Source organism: Salmo salar, chromosome 06, assembly GCF_965601325.2.
Source record: "Salmo salar chromosome 06, fSalSal1, whole genome shotgun sequence".
Classification (NCBI taxonomy): Eukaryota; Metazoa; Chordata; class Actinopteri; order Salmoniformes; family Salmonidae; genus Salmo; species Salmo salar.
Window position 1 is genome coordinate 59,809,184 of NC_138296.1, and position 10,096 is coordinate 59,819,279.

At 43.4% G+C, this 10,096-nt stretch overlaps 1 protein-coding gene across 1 annotated transcript; it reads left to right on the forward strand.

Annotated features, from left to right (window-relative positions):
- The first annotated feature begins 329 nt into the window (after window positions 1–329).
- LOC106607675 (CCAAT enhancer binding protein zeta) lies at window positions 330–9,380 on the forward strand. Its single transcript, XM_014204875.3, has 16 exons — window positions 330–707; window positions 1,601–3,123; window positions 4,332–4,563; window positions 4,783–4,936; window positions 5,157–5,245; window positions 5,478–5,531; window positions 5,724–5,826; window positions 5,999–6,067; window positions 6,156–6,222; window positions 6,387–6,493; window positions 6,617–6,683; window positions 6,845–7,035; window positions 7,335–7,430; window positions 7,528–7,592; window positions 7,763–7,844; window positions 8,236–9,380. The coding sequence occupies exons 1-16, from the start codon at window positions 534–536 to the stop codon at window positions 8,394–8,396; spliced, it is 3,234 nt and encodes a 1,077-aa protein (XP_014060350.3). The 5' UTR covers window positions 330–533; the 3' UTR covers window positions 8,397–9,380.
- The last annotated feature ends 716 nt before the right edge of the window (window positions 9,381–10,096 follow it).

Sequence of the window (10,096 nt, forward strand, 5' to 3'; positions counted from 1 at the left end):
TGTCGCACTGCTTTGCTTTATCTTGGACAGGTCACAGTTGTAAATGAGAACTTGTTCTCAACTAGCCTACCTGGTTAAATAAAGGTGAAATAAAAAAATTATAATAAAAAGTGCTAGTACATCCGCCTTACGCCAACAACACTTCTGATTTGACAATATTGGGTTAGTTTGTTTTGCATGGCGCGGTGCCCCGGGTGAGTTCACTTCAGATAAATGGAATGGTTTAGAATGTGCAAACGATCTCGCCCATTTTATGCAAAGCCGGTAACAAAACTTTTGATTGGATCAAATTTACTTGTGAACTTTGAACTTTAGTTCAAACAGTCCTGTTTGATACATACAAATCAGAAATACAATCCAGAAAATCCTATAGACTACTAATGGTTTTGGATAACAAAATAAAATACACTAATCTTCTTCTGAAATCAAGCTGGATATGAAGATCACAAATAATTGCTTTCGACGATAGTGAGGCAGTTACTGTACACACTTTCCTTCCAGGTCCTGTCGTTTTTCTACATGCTGCTTTCAGCATGGCACCGAAAGGAAAGAACCGTAAGGCATTAGCCAAAACACATTTTGTGAATGTAAAGGACGAGTTTGAAAATGACAACGATGGAGATGAGGAAGAAGAAATCAATGGAGATGGTCCTCAATCGGACGACGAATTTAATTTGGACGAGGTTTTACGTTTGGGTGGAACCCGAGTAAGTAACGTTATGAGGCTAGCACTGCATGCTAACTAGCACATTTATCCTGCTGCTAGCACTAAACACGTGCCCTTTTCTCCCAAAATATTGAATAAACTGTTTGTTGTTCAACTGTTAATGCTATCTATATTTGTTCGACTTTGTTACGCTTTATCTAGCACTGTCAGTAGTTATTGACGATGATGCTAGGTAGCTAAGTTAGCTAGCTAGTTGCCTTGAAACCCGACGATGAAATGCATTGAATTCTACGTCGTGCAAAAATGAGTGTTTGGATCTGGAAAGTTTCTTTTCACGACCTGTTTAATAAAATTACATTTAAACATACTCAACCGGTTGTTACAGGGATTGGTCTTTTGACGGTAGGAATGCAAGACAATATATCCACAGGAAAGTATAATTAAATCACCTTATCAAAGCGCTCATTTTACGTTCAGATTAATATCGCCTGAAGTTTTCGCAGAACCATGTACACAAGCTCGGCACGTATACATGTTTGGCCTGCATGTATTATCATTTTGTGGGCATGCTTCAGGTTCTAGAAATCTGGACGCACAACCGGCGTTGTAAAAAAAAAAAAAAAAGATTTAATTGTAAGTTAACGTTACCTGTGGATATATTGTATCACAGAGTACCAACTGAACGGACAACTGTAAACTAAGTTAAAATATAATTTTACTCATCATTCTGGCTTGTGGGGGTCTGTAAGATTCAAACGCACATTTCTGGTCGATGTAGAATTCAATACAATTCAACGTCGGGTTTCTAGGCAGGGTACTACAATATAACTAACGTTCGCTGCTTGCAAGTGGTTGTACTTGGTAATGTTCACAGACAAGTCATGACTGTTAAATCACCGTTTTTCTCGTGGCTTTTTTCTTGTCCTGGTGTAGGCTGACTTTGCCCTGCTTGCCGCCATCATTGATGAGAACGAGCTGATCGACGGTGGAAAGAAAGGAGCCATAGATGACCTGGAACCTGGCGAGTTGGAGACATTCATCACCAAGCTGGGCATCCGCTCATACAAAGAACATCAGATTGTCCCAGATGAGCCTACAGAGGAAGAGAAGGCAGAGGCAAGCCAAAAGGAGAGCAAAAAGGCTGATGCCAAGAAAGCCAAGTCAGATGATCAGAAGCCCAAACCAGAGCCTAAAGGCAAGGACCTGCCTACCACATCTACAGTCGAGACAAACAATAAGAAAAATAAAGAGACAGCAAAAAGCGTCCCGGCCACTGGAAAGAAAGCTAAACTAAATGCCAACGTATTTGAGTTTCAGCCGAGGCAGCTGCTTCTCATCAAACCAGGTGGCAAGTGGTTTGACTTGGAGTACACTGCAGAGGGTACCTCTAACCCACAGGATGAGTCTCAAGTCTCCCAGTACAAGGCCCTGGCTATAAAGCTGTTTGAGGCTGAGACAGGGCTCTACAAGAGCAAGAAGAACATGCAGAAGGGGGCCAACTCAGCCTGGATGAAAAATGTGGTCTCCTCAGGGACGCTGGCTGACAGGATGGCAGCCATGACAGTTCTGATCCAGGATGCCCCGGTACAGAGCATAGAGCATGTGGAGAACCTGGTCTCCATGGTGAAGAAGAAGGGTAGTCGCAGACAGGGGCTGATGGCTCTGGACACTCTCCGAGAGCTCTTCATGTCTGACCTGCTGCCAGTGAACCGCAAGCTCAGGACCTTCTCCCAACATCCCTTTGACAAGCTGGAGCAGAAGGCGAGCGGGAACAAGGACGTGCGCGACCGCCGCCTCATCCTGTGGTACTTTGAGCACCTTCTGAAGTACCACGTGGCTGAGTTCGTGGTGGCCCTGGACCAACTTGCCCACGACACGGTGGCAACCACCAAGGCCAAATCTCTGGCCACTGCCCACGAGCTGCTGCTCAACCGGCCCGAGCAGGAGAGGGCCCTTCTCATCCAGGTGGTTAACAAGCTGGGAGACCCTGAGTACAAGACGGCAGCCAAGGCCTCGTACCTGCTGGAGACCCTGCTGCACAAGCACCCCAACATGAAGGCGGTGGTGTGCAGCGAGGTGGAGCGCCTCATGTTCAGGCCCAACATCAACCTGAAGGCCCAGTACTACGCCGTGTGCTTCCTCAACCAGGTGCTGCTGAGCCACGACGAGGCCGAGCTGGCCAGCAAGCTCATCTCCATCTACTTCTCCTTCTTCCGAGCCTGCATCAAGAAGAAGGATGTGGAGTCCAAGATGCTGAGCGCCCTGCTGTCGGGCGTGAACAGGGCCTATCCCTACGCCAAGGCCGGGGACGAGAAGGTGAAGGAGCAGCTAGACACGCTGTTTAAAGTAGTGCACCTGGCGAAGTTCAACACTGCCGTCCAGGCTCTCATGCTGCTCTTCCAGGTGATGAACTCTCAGCAGATCGTCTCAGACCGCTACTACGTGGCTCTCTACAGGTAAACTGCACTTCTAGACTTGCTGGTGTGATCAAGAAGAATGGCTGTACGTTGTATCAAATCCTGTCCAAAAATATTTGACGTGTGTATTTGTTTGCTGTCTGTTTCTTAATAGTTGTCTAATTTATACTAACTTGATAGTATTTAGTCATGGGACCTCATTTTGCACTTTCTTAGTCAGTGTTATAGTAGACATACCTTTGACTGTACTGAACAAAAATATACACACAACATGCAACAATTTCAACAATTTTACTGAGTTACAGTTCATATAAGGAAATTAGTTAATTGAAGTAAATTCATGAGGCCCTAATCTATGGATTCACATGACTCGGCAGGAGCGCAGCCATGGGTGGGCCTGGGTGAGCATATGCCCACCCACTGGGGAGCAAGGCCCAGCCAATCAGAATACAGTTTCCCCTTCAAAATGGCTTCATTAGAGACAGAAATACTCCTCAGTTTCATCAGCTGTCTGGGTGACTGGTCTCAGATGATCCCGCAGGTGAAGAAGCCAGATGTGGCGGTCCTGGGCTGGCGTGGTTACACGTGGTCTGCGGTTGTAAGGCCAGTTGGACGTACTGCCAAATTCTCTAAAACAATGTTCAAGGCGGCTTATGGTAGTGAAATTAACATTCAATTCTCTGGAAACAGCTCTGGTGGACATTCCTGCAGTCAGCATGCCGATTGCATGCTCCCTCGAGACTTGAGACATCTGTGGCATTGTGTTGTGACAACTGCACACTTTAGGGTGGCCTTTTATTGTCCCTAGCACAAGGTGCACCTCTGTAGTGATCATGCTGTTTAATCATCATCTTGATATGACACACCTGTCAGGTAAATCAATTATCTTGGCAAAGGAGAAATGCTCACAGGGATGTAAACATATTTTTGCACAAAATCTGAGAGAAATAAGCTTTTCTGTGCGTATGGAACATTTCTGGTATCTTTTATTTTCCATTTGAGGTATTTATGAGACGCTCTTATCCAGAGCGACTTACAGCAGTGAGTGCTTGCGTTTTTTTGTTATATTTCGACTGGTCCCCTGTTGGAATCGAACCCACAACACTGGCGTTGCAAGCGCCATGCTCTACCAACTCAGCTCATGAAACATGGGACCAATCCTTTACATGTTGCGTTTTTATATATTTTTGTTTAGTATACAATAATCATGATGTTTCATTGATGCATCTATGTTTTCTGGCTTACAGGAAGCTCATGGACCCAGGTCTGTCTCTGTGCTCCAGGCAGAGTATGTTCCTCAACCTGCTGTACAAGTCTCTGAAGGCAGACATCGTCCTGCGGCGGGTCAAAGGCTTTGTGAAGAGGCTGCTGCAGGTCAGCTGTGAGCAGAACCCTACATTTGCCTGCGGGGCTCTCTTCCTTGTATCAGAGGTCATGAAGGCCAAACCAGGCCTCAAGCTGCTGCTGCAGGAGGGTGGGGTAAGGCCAAGCTCAATGACATCAGCATAAAGTACTAGTTATTTTCATTTTATGCACAATCACATAATGGAACTCTTGGGGAAAGTTTCCCAGGCACGGTCTAAAACTAGTCCAGGACTAGACTTAATCTATATCTGGGAAACCAGTCATTAGATTCATTTATTCTAATGATTTTTGTCGTCATGTCACTTGATCTCACATATTATGATATGATTGCAGGATGGTGAAGAGGAGGATTTCAAAGATCTTAAGGAAGAGGATGATGAGGAGAGGTTTGTAGATGCAGATAAGGTGGAGGAAGGACTGTGTGAGGTCAAACCGGAACTGCCGAAGCACACTGCATCGTCGTGGGTACATCACCAAAACATTGAAGGTGAGTTTTATTATTAAGACCACCCCCTTAACATTATTTTTCAATTCACACATTTGGGGAAATCCTACACCCAGATGCTTATAAATGCATGTATTATTGTGTTGAAATTACTGTTAACATTTGTTGTAATGTAAGTAGAATTATGTTTTGATTGTGACTCCTGCATATTCAGTGGTCACCTTTCCCCCTCTTCATGCATACTCGTTCTTTTGTTGTCCAGGTGGGAAGGGTATGGAGACCTACGACCCGTTACACAGAAACCCCCTATACTGTGGGGCTGACCACACCACGTTATGGGAGCTGCAAAGGGTGAGCCTCATGACAATGTTGGGTGCATCCCAAGTGGAACCCTTTCCCCCCATATAGTGCACTACTTTTGACCAGGACCCGTATTGCACTAGATGATAGGGCGCCATTTGGGACGCAGTCGTTGTGTGATGAGAGAAAGGTGTTCTGTGTTATGGGCTTGCTTGAGAAAAGTTACTGTACCATAGGATAATCCATTTCTGTTGTTATTTTACGTCATGTCTTTCCCCCTCAGCTCTCTGCACATTTCCACCCGTCAGTGTCACTGTTTGCCAAGACAATCCTACAGGTAAAATTAACTGTTTTTTTGTTGTTGTTTATATGCATGGGGAAACTTGGTGCTTATTACCAAAAAATTCATACAAAAGTTGCCTGTGTAACAATGGGCCCAAGTGGGTATCAGGGCTAGCCCTCACTATCCCTCTTACTACCACTGTATTTTTCCTGTGTTTAATTCATCCCCTCTGCATCATGTCCTCAGGGAGAGTTCATCAACTACACAGGAGACCCTCTCCAGGACTTCACTCTCAGCAAGTTCTTGGATCGCTTCGTCTTCAGGAATCCCAAACAACTGAAGGGCAAACGTAATATTTCCAACATTTTCAATTGCCTTTTTCTCTCAGTACACCAGAAATGCATTGCATTGCCCGATTCACATTATTAATCAACTGTCTGGTCTCAGTTCATTCCCCGAATCAGTTATTCACCCTGCCTTTTCGTCTTGGTTGAAACTGTTTTCATCTCAATCATTCACAGAAAACACAGACGCTACAGTTATGCAGCCCAAACAGAAGCTGGCTATGAATAACATCCACAATTTACCTGGTGAGTGTGCCTTTCGAATCACTATGAAGAATGATACGGGGTCCCTTTATTGAGCGGTAAGGAACGTCTCCTTTCTCCCATCTCTCAGTAAACTGTGAGGAGTTCCTGTCCAATAAAGAGAGTCAGATTCCTGTGGATGAGGTCTTCTTCTATCGGTGAGTAACAATGATTATATAGACAGACCTTTTGAGTAATACTATCAGATTTAAAAAATATATGTGTATATATTATGAATAAGGCAGCAAAGGAAATTAATGGTCCATTGTTTGAGTGATTCAAGTTCTGGACTGTCTTTAAAATGCCCTGTTCCCCACGCTAGGTACTTCAAGACACGAGAAGCGGAGAAGGCACTGCATCGGCCACGAGGAGATGGAGATAACGAAAGTGTGGATGACGTGGACGATGATGAGTTTGAGAAGCTGCTCGGTAAGTTCAAGGACTCTGAAATGAACGGTTATTGGTCAAAATTCAGGAAATGGGTCAATGTATATCAGACTTCAGGCTCATCTTTGGTTGACTCATCTTTGGTTGCCTTCTCGCCCTATCCAGATTCATACGAGGGAGACAGTTACTTCACTGACTTGCCAATTGATGAAACAGACCTGGACTTTGCTGGGTAAGTACAAGTTTGATAAAGCTTTGCATTCAGATATCATCAGTGATTCATGTGTACACCTATCAAACATGGCATTGAAATGGTTCCCAGTGATTCGTTTTTTTTTTTATATATATATACTGAATGATATATCTGACATTTTGTGTTTGTGCATGTTGCAGCAATGTTAAGACCAAATCTAAGAAGGGGAAGAAGGGTGGAGAGGATGATGATGATGAGTCAGATCTGGATGATGACTTGGATGGTGATCTGGATGATGAGGAGTTGTCCCTTGGCAGTATGGACGAGGAGGACTTTGGAGATGAACTGGAGGAGGAGGGGGGGGCCTTCATGGACCCCGCTGGGGAGGAGGGTATGTTTTATGTCCCAATTATCTCTCCTTCCTCCCAAAGTGTGCACTTGTTCACTTCCCTTCACTAGTTTGAAATGAAATGAGTGGTTTATGAAATATGGTGGAAAGTCCCACTTGCCCATCCCTCCACGAGTGCAGACTTTTTACTCTAGTTTCTTTCAGAACTTGATAATGGTGATATTGCTTTTGGTGGTAATTTAAGTCAATTTTCTTAACTTAAATTACTTTCAAAAGGGCATCATTTTGAATGGCTATTAAAAAGTTGACTCCTTCAAAAAAATATTGTTTTTCCCTTCAAGATTCAGATGATGAGATGGAGATTCCAAACCTCACTCCAGGTTCTAAAAAGAGCAAGAGGAAGGCATCACAGGATCTTAGCTGCAGTGGGTCTCTAGGTTAGTGGCTGGGCCTCTTCATACTATCGAACTGCTCCGAATCTCTTTTTAGAAGTGTAGAATCTTATCTGACAATGTTGACATTCTTCCATTGTAGGTTCCAAACCAGGGAAGAAACCCAAAGGGAAGAAGGACACGGCCATGTTTGCATCTGCTGAAGAGGTGAGACGGTCATGCCTATCACTTCTCATAACTCGCCGTGTTAACTTAGCGTGCTGATGGCTATCCTATCATGGCTATGCTATCCATCAGTTTGTTGCGTTTAGTTTCTTGTATGAAACTAAAGGATATCACCTGAATGCTAAATGTACATTACATTTCTTTCTCCCCAGTTTGGATTTATGTTGGATGAAAATGCTGGCTCAAAGTTTGACAACATCGGCATGAATGCCATGGCCAACAAAGACAAAGCAGGTAAGCCCTGGCTTAAATACAGTCTATTAAACATGTCCATGTCTTTATTGAATACTACAGTTAGTGCCACCTGACAGGGAAAAAAAGCCAAATTGTGTACGTGACTTTACTCGGTTGGCTAGATACTAGCTAAAAACGACAGCATATCCACATGGAGAGAGTCAGTAACTTCACAGAAGTTTGGAGCACACCCAGTCACTCTATTATTCCTGTCAAAGTTGCACAAAATAGATAGCTCCATCATGCTTGAGAGATGAACTGTTAACCAACCCTAAACCAATACTGAATTCAGTCCATGTCTGGGTATATTTCATATCAAACAGGTTGTTTGAATACAGTAGATGACCAAACTTTAGTAGAGGATGTAGAGTAAGTTGCTCTTCTCCCCCAGGTGTCAGGCAGCTGAAGTGGGAGGCCCAGAGAGACGATTGGGTCCGAGGTAGAGATGTCAAGACCCTACGGAAGAAGAAGGCCATGTTTAACAAGAAGAAACAGTTTGGCAAGCCACAGTTTGGCAAATCAAGGGCTGGCAAAAAGACTTTCAAGAAGTAGTAATCATTTCTGAACCTAAGATCACTTAAGTTTGTGTTCACGCACACTTCTCTACACCGCCTTGGAACAATCTTCCAAGGTCTTGCTCTCGAATCCCATAAACCCTGGCATATTCGCTGGACAGACAAAGTGATGGTATTTTAGGCTGCATAATTCAGCCTAATTCTGAAAAAAATATGTACACTAATTGGTCTTTTGACCAATCAGCTCTGAAAAAGATTTGATGTGATTGATCAAAAGGCAAATTAGTGTGGGGGGTCAGAATTAGGCTGCCTGTGTGAATGCAGCCTAACACTATTTTTTTTGTCTCCAGTTTATTACAAGTCCAACGAATATGCCAGGGTTAATGGTATTTGCGAGCAAGTGGGTGATATGCCAAGGGTGTGTTCCTTAGTGCAAACTGTATTGCCTTTATCTATACCTGTTGACAGTTCCTGGTTTGTTCTACCGATCATTGGAGAAAGTCCTTCATGGCTGTGTGAAATCAAGTAGGCTGAGTTTACACAGGCAGCCCAATTCTGATTATTTTTCCACTAATTGAACTATTGGCCAATCAGATCAGCTCTTACCCATAATTGGGCTGTCATGCTTTGAAGTTGGGCTGCCTGTGTAAACACAGCCGCATTCTCTGTATTGACATTCTTAACTCTGTTCTATATTTTGTATTGGTTTATACAAGGTAAATACAACATGAAAACATTAGCATACTATGTCTGGTCTGTAATAATTGTAACTGAAGATGAAACTTTTTATTATTTGGTGACGATTTTATTGCTGTGCGGTTTGGAATTGGAACGGCTCTTCAAGTTTGTATGTTTTGAGCTGTCTACAGCCCGTACCCTCCAGAACAGAGGGAAGCATGTTGTTCATACTGTTTCTGAAATAAAAATTTACATTTTGTTACAAAGCAAAACAGTACATAGCCCAAGATAGTCAGTGTACATGGCAAATGTCATTTCTATATAAAATGTAAATGGTACCATACCTTGACTTGTGTACATCTTGTAAAAAAAAAAAAAAGACCATAAGCACCCAGCATACCTGCCACTTCAAGTAGTACTACTCCTTTGAACAGTCTCTTTGCTAACAGTGCCAATGGTTCAGGGCCATCTAGGAAAGAATGAGTCGAATTTGGTCAACAACAAAAATGTCGGACTTGTCTGCCGCCTGAGGTTTATTTGATCGAATATAAGTTCCGAAATGTTACGTTTTTAAGAGTGTACTGATATATGTAGGACACGTGACATCCCGGTAAAAAAAACACTGTCGGATATGCATATATAGTAGCGTCTCTCCATTGAATACAGACGGTTGACGTAAACAAACCTAATCGAATTTTCTAGAACAGACTACAATAACGAGATCTATCCACCAATCCAAAGAAAGGATAGGCGGGAGCGAGACAGCCCGCCGTGCCGCTTTTTGGACAACAACTCCCATTGTTAGGGCGGAGAGACGTATCTTTTTAGTATATACATGATCTTTGATTCAATCCAAATTCATAGTCTTTATTTTTTATTTAACCTTTATTTAACTAGGCAAGTCAGTTAAGAACAAATTATTATTTACAATGACGGCCAAACCCGGAAAACGCTGGGCCAATTGTGAGCCGCCGTATGGGGACTCCCAATCACGGCCGGATGTAATACATCCTGGTTTCGAACCAGAGACTGTAGTGACGCCTCTTGCACCTTCGGCGG

Coding starts and splice junctions, on each gene's coding strand:
- LOC106607675 (XM_014204875.3), top strand. CDS start 534: ATGGCACCGAAAGGAAAGAACCGTAAGGCATTAGCCAAAACACATTTT. Junction 5,532..5,723: donor TTGCCAAGACAATCCTACAG/GTAAAATTAACT, acceptor TCATGTCCTCAG/GGAGAGTTCATCAACTACAC. Junction 5,827..5,998: donor CAAACAACTGAAGGGCAAAC/GTAATATTTCCA, acceptor AATCATTCACAG/AAAACACAGACGCTACAGTT.